The 18,460-nt window shown below is 35.8% G+C and overlaps 1 protein-coding gene across 1 annotated transcript; it reads right to left on the reverse strand.

Moving 5' to 3' along the window:
• Positions 1-17,393: 17,393 nt before the first annotated feature.
• On the reverse strand, positions 17,394-18,113 carry LOC118748271. The gene is made up of 3 exons (XM_036482646.1): positions 18,027-18,113; positions 17,750-17,901; positions 17,394-17,674 (listed from the first exon to the last, which is right to left on the reverse strand). Exons 1-3 carry the CDS (start codon positions 18,048-18,050, stop codon positions 17,428-17,430), a joined length of 423 nt encoding a protein of 140 aa, XP_036338539.1. The 5' UTR covers positions 18,051-18,113; the 3' UTR covers positions 17,394-17,427.
• Positions 18,114-18,460: the final 347 nt, after the last annotated feature.

The raw sequence follows: 18,460 nt of genomic DNA on the forward strand, positions 1-18,460 counted from the left end.
CCACTGTCAGTACTCTCTCCTGCCCATTCACACATCCACCAACAGTGAGGTTGCATGCTTTCCGGCCAATTTGTGAGACGGAGATTATGGGCCCTTCAACATCTGGAGTGGCCCTTCCTGCTGGATCGTTTCAGTTTAACGACTGATTGGAGTTGGCTTCGTCTCCTTCAGCCCTGCGTTTGCGTCCTGCTGAATTGTTGAGCCCTGGAACTTGCACTGCAATCGCGGGCGAAGTGGCCTGGCTTTCCACATTTAAAACATTTACTCGTAGCTTGCTGACTTGTAACTAACTCACCTCGCTGTGGTGGCGCCCTTATATACCTGCGCTGGCACTTATGGCAACTCTAGAACATTCTGAAGTTTATTGCTCATTCTCTTTCTCTCGCTGTTCGCAGTGTTCATCCAACTTGACGTTTCTCTTTGGGGAACATTCTACGTCATTCCTCGAACATTCTGCCTATTTCTCGTTGTTCGCTTTGTGTTGCCGAAGTATTCGCCACAATATTATTGTCTTTTTATAATAAGGCAATATTAAATGAGAATTTTTGACCATCGAATAAACAGTGGGTTAGGTATTTGGAAATTATTTTTATTTGCAAATAGCTTACGTATAAACGCAGTAATACATACATACATATGGGTATTTCCATACGTCGCATACGTGACAGTCGTACGTTTCAATGTGATACAAACAAGGAATACCATTTGTTTTCTTTAACTTTTTTGGGCCATTGTATAGCACATAATTAGCTCTATATTTAATCGAAAAGTGAAAACAATCGAATTGCTTGGTCCTGAAATATAAGCATTTAAAGAGAATGTCGTTACGTGACAAAAAATGGAAGTAAATTTTTTTGCTTTTCTTACAAAATCGCAAAACTCTGCGAATTGTGGATGGCTATTTTCATGAAACTTATTTTAATATGATGAAGAGAAATTCTAGTTGTTTTTAGAGTCTTTTGAATTAATGGAACTTGTTTCAATTTTCTTTTACAACCCCAAGTGTGAAACGTCACGTGACATAAATTTCCATCGTTATATTTTTGTTAATATTGCTTTTAAAAGAATTTTTACCGCAAATAAAACATGAATTTTATGTAGAATATACTTTATATTTTGACTTCAGCGCCAATTCAGGCTGAATTTGTTGGAAATCTATGACTTATTATGTTTCAACTACATACGCCAAATTCGAACCAAATCGGACCATAAATACGGGTTTTCGGTTTCGGTTATATGCCTAATTTCGGTTTTCTAATGAAAGTGCGCATATGGATAATTTCGTTTTTTTTCTAATATTAATTATGTACTTCTACTTAGTAAGGGTTTTAATGCCTAAGCACGGCCGAAGGCCCCTTTCCGGCAACACAGAAAGGAGAATTCTACTTAGTGAGGGTTATAATCCCTAAGCGCGGCCGAAGGCCCCCTACGCCAAAAGAAGTGCTGCGCAAAATTACTTCCGCTCCCCTTTTCCGGCAACACAGAAAAGAGAATTGTACTTAGTAAGGGTTATAATCCCTAAGCGCGGCCAAAGGCCGCCTACGCAAAAATAGTAAGGGTCATAAGTTCTTAGCGCGGCCGAAGGCCGCCTACGCAGAAAGAAGTTCTGCAAAAAAAAACTTCCGCCCCCCTTTTCTGGCAACACAGACAGGAGAATTATACTAAGTAAGAGGTATAATCCCTAAGAGTGGCCGAAGGCCGCCTACGCTGAAGGAAGAACTGCGCAAAAATACCTTTCCGGCAACGCAGAAGGGGGAATTCTACTTAGTAAGGGTTAAAATCCCTAAGCGGGGCCAAAGGCCACCTACGCAAAAAGAAGGTCTACGCTAAAATACTTCCGCCACGTCCCCTTTTCCGATAAAACAGAAAGGAAAATTCTACTAAGTAAGGGTTATAATCCCTAAGCGCGGCCGAAGGCCGCCTACGCTGAAAGAAGTTCTGCCCAAAAATATTACCGCCCCCTTTTCCGGCAACACATAAAGGAGAACTGTACTCAGTAAGGGTTATAAACCCTAAGCGCGGCCGAAGGCAGCCTACGCAAAAAGAAGTTCTACGCAAAAATACCTCGGACCTTCGTTTCTGGAAACAAAAAAGGAAAATTCTACTTAGTAAGGGTTATAATACCTAAGCGCGGGCGAACGCCCCCTTCGCTGCCTGTTCCGGCAACACAAAAGAAAATTGTACTTAGTAAGGGTTATAATCCCTAAGCGCGGAGGAAGGCCGCCTACGCTGAAAGAAGTCTGCGCGAAAATACATCCGCCCGCCTGTTCCGGCAACACAGAAAGGGTAATTCTACTTAGTGAGGGTTATAATCCCTAAGTACGGCCGAAGGCCGCCTACACAAAAAGAAGTTCTGCGCAAAAATATTTCTGCCCCCCCTTTTCCGCCAACTTAGAAAGGAAAATTCTACTTAGTAAACATTATAATCCCTAAGCGCGGCCGAAGGCCGCCTACGCTGAAGGAAGTTCTCCGCAAAAATACTTTGGCCCCCCTTTTCCGGGAACACAGAAAGTAAAATTCTTCTTAGTAAGGGTTATAATCCCTAAGCGCGGCGAAAGGCCGCCTACGCTGGAAGAAGTTCTGCGCCAAAATACTTCCGCCCCATTTTCCGGCAACACAGAAAGTACTTAGTAAGGGTTATAATCCCTAAGCGGGGCCGAAGGCCGCCAAAGCAGTAAGAAGTTCGTTTTAAAGTATGTATTATTTCGGTTTTTGTCATATGCATTATTGTTTTGGCTTTTTTCATATGCATTATTTCGTATGCACAGTTTCCATATGCATAATTTCAGGGTGCCCTTCCTGAGCACGCCATCCGAAGAAAACTTTTGAGGCAAAAATTCGAAAAATTGTCCGCGGTGTGGGGGCAGTTTCCTTTCAGCTCTATGCCCAGAGAACTGAATGTGGAACGGCTTTGATCGTAAATATCTTCTTTTTGCACAAACCAATCCTGACTTTAAGCCGGGTAAAAATTAATATAGTTCTAAAGTGGATATCAGCTGAGTTCTGAGTATCAGCTCTTCCTTAAGTCTACTTCGTTTGAAGGCCTCAGGTTTCGTTCGCTTCTCTCCTTTCATAAAATTTTTTGTTTTTATTTTGATTTTTGTTTATATTTGATGTTTGTTCCCTCGAGTATGCACGGAAGGGGCGGGCCACCATGGCAAGGCACTTACATATATAACCGACCTTGCCCGGCCATTGTTAGCTGACAGTGACATGAAGGAGAGGTGGTCGTGGTCAACGTCGCCAGCGAGGTGAAGCATCTGGGACTAATACAGAGACAAGCTAAACGACTAGCATTTGTTCGTAAAGCTATAGCGTTGCGCACATGTACGACGACGGCGCTGGAAGTAGCCCTCGAACTTGAGCCTCTTCACATAACCATAGAGCAGGTAGCCCAAAGAACTCTGCTTAGCTTAGCCAGGGGGGTCTCGAAAAGGTAAGCTCATATCCTCTAGGAATATGGAGAAGCTACAGTCCATCGCTACGGCTTGAACTGTTCACTAGAGACGACATAGGCAAAACCATAGTATTTGAGAAGAGATTCAAAATAGAACTATGCAGAAAAGCAACCTGGAGCGTCCCTGCCTTCGAGGGATTACATCTGGATTGCACACTGCACTGGTACACGGATGGCTAGAAGATCCGAGAACGAGTAGGGGCTGGAGTCCTCGGGCCCAAAACCAAAATCTCAGCTCCTATGGGGAAATATCCGAGCATCTCCCAAGCAGAAGTCAATGCCATCTATCTATGTGCGGAGACAATCATGAATAGGTTGTACAGAAATGAGAGAATCATAATGCTGAGCCACAGTCAGGCGGCACTCATTGTGAAGCTAATGTCGCTTGGAAGACACAATAATATCAAGTTAGCGCGGTTTTCTGGCCATAGGGGAATAGAGGGTAATGAGGCGACTCAATGTCTCGCTACGGAGGTAGCAGCCATCAATCCAGTCGGCCCGGAGCCGTTCCTGGGAGTAGGTCGAAATACTGTAAAGGAGAAGTCTACACATTAAAATTTAAAGTATGTATACTATTTCTAGTAAAAGTTTTTATTCATATTGATTTTTAGTAATTTGATGTGGGGTTCAATAAAATGAGAAATATTTAGTAAGGGTTCCATTATCTTAAAAGTTTGAGAACCCGTGGGCTAGGCTCCACACACTGGCCACAGCTAAGCTGGCCACAGCTAAGCACATCCACTCCCTACCCCCGAAGGCACTATTAAACTTTCTGAGGGATCTGGGATTAGAAGAAGTGTTGTGAAGAGAAGAGGGCACAATAGATCGCCAGGTCGCAGTGCATACCTCATTTTAATATCAATCTATCTAAGCGAAGGGGAACGCTGGTCGGAAAAAATACATATAAATATTTTCTAAGATATTTATACTACTTTTAAAAAAATTTAAAAAAAATTTACTACACTTCAAATATACATATATAAATAGTATTTTATTTAAAAGAAAAACTAAAAACGCCTTTTAAGTATACATCTTTTTCTTAATATATTTCTTTGCACTTTTGGCAGTTTTTAACAATTCCTTTTTAACGATGAAAGTGTCATATGGTAGTTGTTTTGTTTCTCTCATCCGCCATTTAACATTCATAACAGAAAAAACTCTTTCTGTAGGGACACGAATTTCGATGTGACACAATACCATATCGATATTTTTGCAATTCGATGCCGATACTTTTTACTCGATAGTTTTCAAAATGATTTTTTTGGAAACGAGTGTCGATTCGTAAATCTACATTACAATGTTAATGTAATTAATAAAATATTGTACATTACATTAAAAATAATTGTCTTTTATAAATTATTTTTTATGTGCTTAAGGAAAAGGCATTTCCAATCTGGCGTGGCTTGACGAAATGTAAAAAATAAATTGAATACGTCAAAATTTAAAAACTCTGGGGATTGGGCAAGACTATTTGCATACAATTTTTTGTAGTAATATTTGAAATATTTAAGGTTAATTTTCCAAGTTCAAAAATTTCTGAAGCGACGTTACGTTACTAAAATTTCCATTGATAGTTTTTTTGTTAATATTGTTTTCGAAGTAATTTTTTTGTTTGGAATTTATGTATGTGTAAAGCAATATGGATATAGTTTTGGCTTTAAAGAGCACAAATGTGTACTATCTTAGCTTGGCATGAGGCGGGATTTCCACCCGGGCCTTCGGTGATGTCAATTAACACGCTTACCTCTACATAAGCAAACACTTATTAAAGTCCAAGGTGTTAATTTTTTATTAGAAAATAAGAGCAATATTCAGATTTAATTTTTTGAATTTGGTATCGATATTTGGAATATCGAGCCTTTTTATCCCGATATTAATGGGTACCCGATATTTGTACAGTGATATTTCAAATGAGTACTATATCGATACTTTCAGTTCGATATCGTGTCCTTTTCTGTGAATGCCGAAGTCGCAGTCATGGAGAGTAGAAATGAAATGATTTTAAGTAAATTTGATAATTTCTTCTCAGTGTTTTTAAAAATGTTGCCATTTTTTATTTGTGCTTCTATTCATAAACTCACTATGATTTATTTTAAAGAATATTTGGGTGGTTCACAAGGTGTCTTACTTGTCGTATTGTTGTATGTTGTAAAGTTTTTAACGGCTAAATAAATGTTTAGAGGACTTTAAATCACCACCAACTATTTTCTAATTGTGAGAAATTTCATAATAAAATTTTTATGTTAGCTTGCGAATTCCTTAAATATAGTTTTAGCCGTTTAAAGTTTATGACATACAAGAGTACGACAGTATACAACACCTTGTGAACTCCCTAATTATTGTTTTTTACTATTATTATTTCAGTAAATAAATTACTGAAATATATTTATATTTATAGAGAACTGAAAAATATAGTATTTTTGCATTCTATATTTTTTCCAAGAGCACGCAGACCGAAAAAAATAGTACAATCTTATTTATAAAAATAAGTGCACGTTTTGGTGTGACCTTATAACTTGAGAACGGCTTCACCGAATTCAACCAAATTTATGCGACATTTTCGGGATATCATGCAGGTTTTTGTGAAGTTTTCCCGAATTCGGAAAAGGGGGCGGAGAACCTCTAATCTATATATATAAAAATGAAATGTTTTTTGTATGACGGCGATGTCTGAACCGATTTCGATTTTGTAAAAAGTACTTTTTTGGACCTTCTGTGTGGAAGGTGTTTCGATAAAAAATTCTAAACTTTTTGTTGTTGCCAAAAAAAAAAGCTGAGACGTCACGATTTCACAATTTCATAGAGGTTTCCGTATATTGTATGTCACTAAACTACCAAATAGCTGGACCGATTTCGTTCATGTTTGAAACACATGTCAGAACCTTGAAGGGAAATACTCCGACTAAAAATTAAATCGCTAGGTGGCGCCGGGGTCGGGATATTCCTAAAAACTGCATTTAGTTGCAGATTTGGCTCATATTTAGAACATTTGGGCAATTGGAAAGGAATATTTGGACTAAAAAATTACACACCAAGAGGCGTTGGGATCGGGATATTCCTAACGTCCTTATACAGTTGGCGAATGATGGATATCTACACATATACATACGTCGCAATAAAATGTGGAAACCCCTTTTTTGAGGGCACCAATATATCTCTTAAACCAATTACGCTGGGAAACCGAAACTTGGCATGCATGCATAAATTGTAAATACCCTACTTATAGCGAAAACTGTGAGCTATTGGTAAATGGGGCGTGGAACCCCCCATATAAAGTGAACATGTCCTATCGCTTATCTCTGGAACCGCTGAGCTAACGTCCTGAAATTTGACATAACTACAAATGTTATCAGTAGCATACTTATGGCGAAAAGTGGCAGATATTGGAAAAGGGTGCGTGGTACCTCCCATACAAATTTAACTTCTCACATCGCCTATCTCAGGAACCGGCTTATGCTTCTTATTTGTTTGGCGGCCTAATTTCTTTTTTGATCGCGGCCTAACTTCACCTGCCAAAATGAATTATTTCCACGCGGCCTAATTTCATTTTTTGATCGCGGCCTAACTTCACTTGCCAAAATGAATTATTTCCGCGCGGCCTAATTTCATTTTTGGATCGCGGTCTTAATAAACGCGGCCGTAATTCACGGATCCCTGAAATTTGTACGTTTCAATGAGATACAAACAAGGAAAAATATTTGTTTTCTTTTACTTTTTTTAGACCCTTGTATAGCACATAATAAGCTCTATAACAATCGAACCGTATGGTCCTTAAAATATAAGCAATTAAAGAGAGTTTCGTTACGTGAAAAAAAAATGGAACATGATTTTTTATTTTCTTATAAAATCGCAAAACAGCGAATTGTGGATGGCTCTTTTCATGAAACTTGTTTTAATATGATTTGGAGTAATTCTAGTTGTTTTTAGAGTTTTTTGAATTAATGTATCCTGTTTCGGTTTTTTTACAACCCCAAGTGTGAATCGTCAAGTGACGTGGCGTCACGTGACATAAATTTCCATCGTTATATTTTTGTTAATATTGCTTTTAAATGAATTTTCAAAGAAATTAAAACATGCATTTTATGTCTAATTTAATTTATATTTTGACTTCAGCGCCAATTCGGAGTCATTTTCTTGGAAATCTGTGATTTATTATGTTTCAACTACATACGCCAAATTCGAACCAAATCGGACCATAAATACGGTTCTCGGCCTTGGCGCCACCAAGCAAGACCATTTTACGCAAAAAATTTGTACTTACATAGCCAGGATATGTTTAAAAAAGCAGAAAAATTGGTCCACAAATACGTTAGATATATGACTATTATTTATTTTTGTCGCGGTAGACCTTCCGATTGAAACAGCCATATCTATTGAAATATTTATGGTAGAGTACTGGAAATTGGTATAGAGAGATATGAAATAATTCCATACTCATGGAGAAAAATGGGCGGTATTGGAAAAGGGGGCGTGGCACCTCCCATCTATATATTTACATTTTTATTGTTGTGTTCGTTTGTAACTGGGCTCAAAACTGGAGAACGGCTGAATAGATTTCAATAATTTTTTCTCTGGATTGTTCGGTGTGATACTAGGATCATTTATAATGGAAAAATTTAGAGGGTTGTCACCTATTTGACAATTTTAAATTTAATTAAATTGATAAAATAAATTAAATATGGGTATCAAATTAATGAGGTCTAAGAAAGATTACTGTTGGATATACTTTTGGGAGAGTTGCCACCTATTTACTAATTTGAACTCAGCTAAATTGATAAAATAAATGAAATATTACATTGTGGGTAACAAATTAGAGAAGCAATGAAATAGTGCAATGTGGGTATCAAACTAAAGAGTTTTAGGAAGGCTTGCAGTCGAAAGTATTTTTTAGGAGGTTTGCCACCTGTTTTAAAATTTTTACTCAATTGATAAAGTAAATTTTATATTAAAATACGGATATCAAACTAAGACGTTTGAGAAAGATATCTGTTGGAAATATTCAAACCAAAGAGTTCAAAGATGGCTTATGGGCTGCTTTTGTTTACGCGTAAAAGCACATTTGGCGCATTTAGCTCTAAATGCTACTCTAAGGCTTTCTGCACATTGGTCGTCCAATCATAGTTGCTTCATCGTCACAATCATGATGCAACGACTACACTTTCGCACACTCGGTCGTGATATTTAAATTCATTTGGCGTCTAAAAATTCACTTGGAGCAGGTATTTCCTGTTTTTCTGGTTGATATTTTCGCGAAATATTTACAAAAACCTGCAATTTTTAAAATATAGACTGTACTGCAACAATTCTAGACATCATTTTTCAGTAATATCTCTTCTTTTCTTTTCCTGAAATGTGTTTTGTGCATGCACACAGAGACTTTTTACAATTTCGTTTTATTTTATAGGTTAAATACTCAGATTTATTGAATTTTAATGCAATTATCCACTTTTTAATAATTTCCACAGATTTTATGCAAAAAATACTAATTTTTATGCAAATATTCACTTCTTCACTAATAAATAAATAGAGTGTGATTTTGATAATATTGAATAATCTCCAATTAAAATTTACAAAGATCGATCCATTTTAATCGGAAGATGAAATTAAATGCGTATTACAATTCGAATAAAGCTACATCACAATTTTATAATTGGAATAATTTAGATAAATTCTCAAATAATAAGTCAGTTACACGCTAGTTCTTTTAAAGTAAATTTGTCCATAACATTTAGATATCTACTATTTGTATGTTTCACAGCATGCTATCGATAAACATCGACTTCACATCACTGCGGTTGTTCTGGCTATTTCACACAATTAACAAGAAAATGATACCTTATTCTTTTGCATAATCATGCAATGAAAATAAAAATTACATAAACGACTGATCAACGGATGATTAAACTTAAATTATTTAATAAAACTGTAATTTTTCCAAAATATCGTAAAGAAAAATCGATACATTTTCACACTCGTTTTGCAATATCGTAAACTAAGTCGAAACTGCCTAGTAGAAGTCTGAAATGCGACTATGAATAGAGGTAAATTTTAAGTTGGTACTTAAATTTAAGTTGCAACTTTGTTAGTTTCGACTTAGTTGCTGGACTATGAATACGCGCCAATGCAACTAAATGCAACTCCATTTCTGCATTAAGAGTCTAAATGCCCTGTGATCTTCAAAAATTTCCACGATTCGAACCAAGAATGATAGAATACAAGATTGCGCCGATCAGAGAGGATTTTTGAGAATAACTTTTGTGTGACGTCAGACTGGTGCAATTGCGAGAGAGAAATGCCAAAACGTGAGCAAGAATGGAAGAAGAAAAAATGTTGCAAGGAAAACGTAAACAAGTTGCACAAGTGTGACGTCATGCAAACAATGATTCTGTCAAATTCGTTAAGAGAGGAATAGCGGTCCGAGATCGGCGCAACCTTTTTATTCTCTAAATCGTGGATTCGAACATGGTTTAATGAGGCCGTGGTTATGCCACCAATTTTAATTAGCAATCAAAAGAGAAAAATTTCGGTGATTGGTGAGAAGTGGTTACGCTCTGTTTGCTGATTGGCGAGGACAGGGTTGCTTCTTAAGAAATGCCTTTTCCATTTCATACAATTTCGCAAACAATGGCAGCACTGAAGTAAAATGCAACTAAAAATGCATCAAAATTTATGTCGGAAAATGAAAAATGGAAGAACAACTTAATATTTTTTCTTTCTTTAATATTTAATTTTTATAATAATATTTGTTTTTTAATATCCACTTTATAATAATAAAAAAATATTTTTTACTATTCTAATATTAATACTAATACTTTTTCACAAAATAGCGTATTGCCACCCTGAAAAATTGGCTGTTCGGTTCACCCAGCAAATCGTGCTGGCTGTTCGATTTCGAAAATTCTTTCACTCCGAGCTGTAAAAAACAATTCAAGTTTTTGTATCGAATTTTTTGTTTAAAATTTCTTTTTCCCTTTTCAGTAGGGTGTTTTCAACATTATCTTCTCTGTGCGAATTGATCGTGATAGATACGGGTCTGAATATGCGACTGGAACACGACTGCTTGTCAAAAGCATACGATTTCGAACTCCCGTAAATCTACATTTGCTAAATGCGACAGCTCTTCGAAAAAATTTGTTCGAAAATGATAATTGTTGCATTTTAAATGCAGCAAAAACGCTGCATTACTGTCGAAAATATTTTTGAGGAGGGTTGCCACCTGTTTGAAAACTTAACTCAATTTAATTGAAAAATAAATGATATATTGCAACATAGATATTAAATTAAAGATGTTTAAGGAAGATAACTTATGAAAATATTTTTGAGAATTGCCACCTATTTGAAAATTTTAACTCAGTTAACTTGATAAAATAAATGAAATATTGTAATGAGGGTACCAAACTTTATATTAGTTGTGTTTAATGAGCTGCTCTTGGTTACGCCAGGTTAAGATATCTCACAAAATAGTGTTTCATGAGGATTTTTCTTCCTCTAACTTAATCTACTTTTTGTTTCATAAGCCTGCGCTAAGTGGAACTAGAGCAACATGGAGCACGACTTTCTGCTCCAGCTTTTTTGATGGAGTAACTTCCCTGCAGCAATTCAGACTCACCCTAGGTTAGCCCTCAGATAGTCCCTATTGTTACCAGCACTAGTCCCTCATAATTCCACTGCCAATGGTTTCAACTGCCATTTTTAGCATTGGCCTGTCATTGGAAAAGGACCGGTCCATCACAACACTGACCGTAAGATAGTCTTGGACTAGTCCAATTTTGGAGATTTTTTTCGTTGGAGTAAGATTGCGTTCTGCACTTCGCAGATGCTTTTTCATAATTCGGCAACACAAAAAAAAAATATTATCATTTTATAACCATGTTGGTTCTGACGGCATTTTAAACCGGACCCTCCTGCAAGCTAATAAATCGTGACAAGCATCTCTTCGCACTGAGCTACAGCCACGCATGTAAATGTGTGTTCAAATGTTCACTTTGCATCATGGCCAGACCAAGCGAATGGGACATTTAAAGGGTGGTGTTCTTTAAATTTTTTTATTGAATTGCAAGACAACACCACCCTGTCACTGCCAAACTGTACTTTTCATCTATCTCTAGGCCGTTTCCTTGGGGACTGGTCGAAGGCTGACATTTTCGATGCAAGCAAATGTCCAATTCTGCCAAGTCAAATTTTAACCAGTGAAGTACTAGTCCTTAACCGAAAATTGGCCGCCTTATTGCTGCAGGGTTAGAACAAGCAAACACAAATACACACTTTACAATTGGTGAATTGAACTGTCAATAAAACAACGTTTTGAGAATTTCTGCCTGAAAAGCAGCGTTGCCAACTTTTCAATTTCAAAAAGCACCAAAACTTGGAAAGAAAAGCGTTTTACCACACTAAAAGCACTAATTTTTTTTTATCAAAATATACTTTTTTCGTAACAGTTTGTATTTACAAAAAGTAAAAAAATGGCAATATTCAAAACTTTTTCACTCATAACGATTGAATAGCCTCTACACATGCTATTATGATTCACTCTTACGAAATAATACCAAAGTACTGCAAATGAAATTTAAAGGGGAAGAGTAAGAAATGAGAAAAAAAATAGTTTTTCATAATATAACCTCAAATATCGCGAAACCCGTGTTTTTGGCACTTTGAGGTTAGGATATATTTTGACGTGCTGGAGAAAGTCTGCATCCAGATTTGGATTCAGCACCAAAAAATCTACAAGAACCGATAAATATTTCAAATTATTTCATGTTTCATATATGTGTATACACTTGAGAAATCTGAGTTCAGAAAAAAGCACTAAAAAAGGCACTAGGACTAAACCATTTCTTTTGGCGTTTTAATTTTCAAAAAGCACTAAATGTAGTGCTTAAAGCACCAAGTTGGCAACTATGCTGAAAAGTGTTTCATGAGATACCTGATCCAGTGGCGGATACACGGGGGTTTTTTTGGGGTTAAAACCCCCCTCAAGTCAAAGAATAATATTTCACCAATATGGGTCTAGAAAAAAGGCTCTTTAGAAGAAAGTACGCGTAATAAAGTTTCAAAACACGAATTTTTAAAATCATATATTCAATTTTTCGCTTTATTTATAAAACATTTTGATAATTTTAAACAATTTAAATTTTTCTTTTTACTTATAAATCAGTGAAACGAAGAATTTTCAAATTTTTCGTAGTTTTTTGAAAAATTCTTCTAGAACTTCGTCAACTGAAAAATTTATATCTTTGTGAATATTCATAGATGCTAGACCTTTGAGCCTTTCTTGACATGTGGTATTTCTCAAGTAGGTTCTAATTCTTTTCAGGCATGAAAAGCGTCGTCAGGTGTGGCTTTTGGAACGGGCAAAAGTGCCAATATACGTAAGATCTTAAAAACATTTCCAAAAGACGTTCTATTAGCTACTTGTAATGCTTCGAGAGCATTTCGAAAATGTTCGTGCGAAACTCGTTTTTTCCACATTTTTACCTCCAGAAGAAAGTTTTGTTTCGAGCAGTCGATTACTTTTTCATAGAAAGCAAACAATTCTTCAGTTTTTTTTCGTTAAAATCATACTTTGGAAACAAAACACTAAAATTATTTAAAACTGATTTATGGTTTAGGCACCGGCTTTTCAAATGAGCAATATATGTATCAAGGAAGGGAATGTAAAAAGCAATGCGATAGTATGCCTCGGCGTCTCCGGTTTTCACATTAAAGCGATTCTTTTGGCGACTGCTGTATCGCGGTACTTTGATTTCTGTACCTAGGTTGATGCATACTTCTTCTACGTGTTCGAAAAGCAAATGAAAGTTTTTTTCTGCATCTTGTCGCATTTCTTCAAATTCCTTTAAAGCGTCGTCGGCTAAGCTCAACGCTTCTGCAAGATCTTCATCAGGTACTTGTTATTGCCGGCTAGCAAAGCAACAACAATTTATAAAAAAGTAAATGCTTGGCTGTTGTCGCTGTGCTAACAGTTTTTCAAACCCTGATAATTTCTATAAATATTCGCACGATACAAATAACTTTTACAGTATTTTCGCCGTGACAAATAAAATGTTTTTGACAATTGGAAGAAATACAATTTCGAAAGTCTTTTTAAAACGATTTTTCATTTTGCTACGTTAGAGCCGTTGCCACGAAACTTATGGATACATATACATATACACAAAAATTGCTCGTTTAAGGTAATTAGAATAAGGGGCAAAATTTCCCGTAAAACCCCCTCCATCAGAAAATTCTGGATCCGCCGCTGACATTAACAAAATCTACGTTTTTTTTTGCTATTTTAAACTTGCACTATATTAGATTAAATTGAATGGGCTTCAAAACTGCGTTTCAAAAAAATTTCAAAAATTCGAATTAAAAAATTTTAAATTCCGATGTAAGTTTTTTGAAGTTGGATAAAATTTTTGTGAAATTTCTGCAAGCTTTGAAATTTTTATTCATGCGGTTTCTGTTATATTATAAATGAAATTTATTAAAAAAATATATAAACATACTTAAGTTGCAAACAATATCTATCTATTTGAATTTTGGTGCTAAATTTATGACCATAGCTAGCTATGTATAAGAAAATGTGCAAGACCACAAAGAAATAAAATTATCAAAATTTCCTTCTCAGGAACTCTAGAACTATTGAAAAATAACTCAGAACAGAGTTAGTTTTATTTTTTTTTTTCAAAAATTTTACTTTTTTGAAATTTTTTTTTCGGCGTTATCTTGCAGAACCTTCTTTTTCCTTCTCAGGGACTCTACTCAGAACAGATTTAATTTTTATTTTTTTCAAACATTAAACTTTTTTGAAAAAAAAAATTTTTTTCATAATTTTGCACAACTTTCTGTTTCCTTTTCAGGAACTAGAACTATTGAAAAGCTGCTCAGAACACTTAACTTATATTTTTTTTTAGTTTTACTTTTGTTTTTTTCGGCGTAGTTTTGCATAACTTTGAGGAACCCTAGAACTTTTGAAAAGCTACACAGAACACTTTAAATTTCTTCATAAATTTAACTTATTAGACATTTTCGAAAAAATTTTTTTCTCGGCGTAATTTTGCAGAACTTTCTTTTTCCATCTCAGGAACTCTAGAACCTTTGAACAGCTACTCGGAACACTTTAAATTTTTATTTTTTTTCATAAATTTAACTTTTTCGACGTTTTCGAAAAAAAAATTTTCTCGGCGTAATTTTGCAGAACTTTCTCTTTCCTTCACAGGAACTCTAGAACTTTTGAAAAGCTACTCAGAACAGTTTTGGTTTTTATTTTTTTCAAACATTCAAATTTTTCGACTTATTTGTAAAATATGTTTTTTTCGGCATAATTTTGCAGAACTTTTTGTTTCCTTTTCAGGCACCCTAAAACTATTGAAAGGTGCTCAGAACAATTTTTCCACATTTCGTATGCTGCGTGAATCTGGCATACACAATTTTCAAAGCAATTTTTTTTGTCAAAATATCCAGAACTTTTTTTTCCTTTTCAAGAACTCTAGAACTATTGGAAGGCTACTCAGAACAACTTTTTTTGTCGTTTTACGTCGTACAATATGCCAACTTCACAGACATAGCTCTCACCCCTTTTAATCTCACTCAAGGATACCTGAACAATGGCGGCCAACTGATAATGTATTGCGGAACGATTTGTGATAATTTATTGAATTTTTCTTGGCTTTGTACAAAGTTTGCAATTTGTATTTATGTGGTGTTTGTTATACAATGAGCTAAACTGTTATAAATAAATAAAACAAATTATTATTTTTTCTGTTTTGCTAGTAGCAGTCAGCATTGGAAAAATGAGCCAACAGTTAGTTGCAAGCTCTGGTGACGATGAATAAAGCACTAACAATCCAAGAAGGATAGAATACAATATTGCGCCCATCAGAGAGGGTTTTTGAAAATAATTTTTGTGTGACGTCACACTGTTGCAGTTGCGAGAGAGAAATGTCAAAACGCAAGCAAGTATACAAGAAGAAGAAATGTTTCAAGGAAAAGATAAACAAGTTGCACAAGTGTGACTTAAACAAACAGCGTTTCTGTCAAATTCACTGAGAGCGGAATCGTGGTACGAGATGAGCACCACCTCTGTTCTCTGCATCGTGCTAACAATCTGTAGATACGCTTCTAACGGTATACTGAAAACTCAAATAAATAGTGATATTCGAGATTTTTCACCCCCAACCCACATTTTATACTAACTGTGAGAGTTCTGACGGCCTGCCTTTCGCTATATCTCTTTATCAATCGCGTCGGCGTACTTCTTAATGAGGCTGATTTGGGTGCCGGGCCACTGTGACATCGCGGAAAACTATGTGACTGATGGCTTGGCTAGGAAGGGCACCTTTGAAATGTTATCACCGGATATGGGGCAACTGTGGACGCCTCTGTTCTCCTGCGGTTCATTCTAGAACGGTTGGGCGCTGAGCTAATACTAAAACACGCTCAACCAACCAAGGGGGTGGTAAAATGAGATCCTTATGCTTGCAAAGCCTCAGCTCTCGCTACGGGTGAGGGTCCTGATAGGGAATTGTGAGATTGGTGTTCACGCGAACAGTCTAGGAATCTTAACTAATCGCTTTTGTACCAGCTGTAAAGAGGAAGATGAGGTGGACTCATCCTCGATACTTTTTATTAGACTGTCCAGCCAGTGCTCTGCTCATTCACCATTGCTACTATTGAGGCAGTGCGTACAAAATGATATAAATACTTATTTTTATATTTGACCTCAAACTGAATGAAAATGAGTGATGCCACAAAAAAGGGCCGCAACTGGGGCCATACTTAAAAATTTCATTAACTTCTCCTTTAACTCTGAGAGGAATCACTAATTAACAGATTTAGGACCGTTTTCTAATGTAAGCAGTATAGTTGCCTTTACTAACAGGGCAGATAAATTGTTCCTCGCTTTAAAGTGTTTTGGTTTTCTTATCTTACCGGTAAAAATAAGTGAAACTTCACTACATTTCCGTGAGTGAAACTTCAGTACGTTCGTCATAAAATTTCAAAGGTTGGCAATGCAACATAAGCAAATATAAAGCAAGAGCAACTGTTAGCAAAAACCAAAACCTTGGTAGAAATATCTAATATATCTGACTCATGAACCAAAACTAAACCAAAATTTAAAGTTGGGTACAAATTTTTAAAGGTTGCATCGGGTGAGCAATCGGTAATCTAAAGGTTAGATGAGAAAACGGCCCTTAACGAGCATTATTTATGTGCCCGTTAGAGCTAATCTAATGAATGTTTCTTGGTGCGGCTGTAAAAGTCGGGGATAATGTAAGAATCTTAGGACCAGTTTCCTAATGTCTGGTTAACACTAACTAGAGGTTAAACATCGTTATCGACTCCCTGTTATACGTTATGGAATAGCTCATGTCGATAACGATGTTTAACTTGCAGTTTTTGTTAACCAGATATTGAGAAACTGGCTGGCCCTTATCATCTTAAATTTTTAAGGTCAAATTTATTCTCCCTTTGATTTCTGTAGAAGCTGGTAAAACGAAGAGCGTATTGGAACCAGTTCAGTGAGATGCAAACCTTTGGACCAATTTTTTGTTTTTTGTTTTTTTTGAGATCCGAGTATATATGTATGTTAGGTAATACTAGATGATAAGACTTAGATATATTATTCTTATAGTATCTCAATGGATCTAAATGGCGGTCTACGTCATAGTTTTTGTCCTCCGCATGATCTAACTGAATATACATAAGCCCTTTGTTTTAGATAAATTTTTATTTTCCGATTTCTCTGCTTTTAAAAAAACTAATTTTTACAAGTATTTTTCATCAAGTTCACTTTTTAAGCGACTTCAAAAAAAGAAGGTTATCAATTCGTCGTACCTCTGAGGTGGTCCCATACTAATTTGGTTTAGATCCGATCATTTGATCATGACAAAATTAACGGCACTAATTAACGCCATAAATTTTTATATGAGAATTGAAATCGGTTTTTTTTTTGCTTGAAATTACTTGTTGTATAACTATTTCACGTTTTAACCAGCTGAGGACTTTAAAAGATTCGCACTAGCAAATAGCACAGTATCAGCGTGGGGCTGTTTTGTTGTGTACATATATCTTGCTCTGTAACCATCTCCGTCGGCCTCATAAATAACAGTCACATGGAATGGAGTATCTTTGTATGTTAGCTTCAACGAACCCTTGACTGTTAGCACTTTCTTTCCATTTTCATCCGTCAGCAACTCTACGTTTTCCAAACGTTTACCGTCGGGTATGTTTAAACTATAGTATGTACGAAAAATAATATTTTAATCGAAACATTTTCCTGTTTACCCACATATTTCAGACAAAACTCACCGTAGAAAGTATTTGTCCCCGCTTGGCAACAGCTCATAATTTTCTTGTCTTATCGTGGGCACCAACTGACCCAATTTTGGAGGCGCTCGGTTGTCCTGGCCATCAACGGGTACATCATAAATCAGAATTATTACTATTGGCAATAGGTACACCTAAAGGTATCATAAGTTATATGTATGTACATGACATATATACATATATATATATATATATATATATATATATATGTATGTATATGCAAATATAATCCATATGTCCATACTCAGCATTAACTAACCAACTTTTTAGCCGTTTCCGTCATTTTGAACCAGTCTGATCTGTTTGAAGCTTCTATCTAACCGAAAAACTTGCCTTGCGCATAAAAGCGTTTAATTATGAATACAAAACTATATTTGAGCACACATATGTATGCACGTATACATATATGTCCTATAAGTTAGGGTGGTCCAAAAATACTCAGGTAAATAAATTTTATCGTATTTTTTTTTTTGAAATCAGTTAATTTTTGTACGTGCTTCAGTACAGTGCTCCGTCTCCAAACAAATGATGGGCAAACACATTTCTCTCAAAAACGTGGCGTTTAAAATTTTTTTTTGTTATTTTTGGGTTTTTTAATTGGATTTAAAAATTACAAAAAAAAGAAAATAGTAAAAGGATAGAATTTGGAAAAGCATTATTATCAATATATTTTTACAATAATGCTAAAACATA

This window comes from Rhagoletis pomonella, unplaced genomic scaffold, assembly GCF_013731165.1.
Source record: "Rhagoletis pomonella isolate Grant_MI unplaced genomic scaffold, Rhpom_1.0 Rhpom_scaffold_00013, whole genome shotgun sequence".
Lineage (NCBI taxonomy): Eukaryota > Metazoa > Arthropoda > Insecta > Diptera > Tephritidae > Rhagoletis > Rhagoletis pomonella.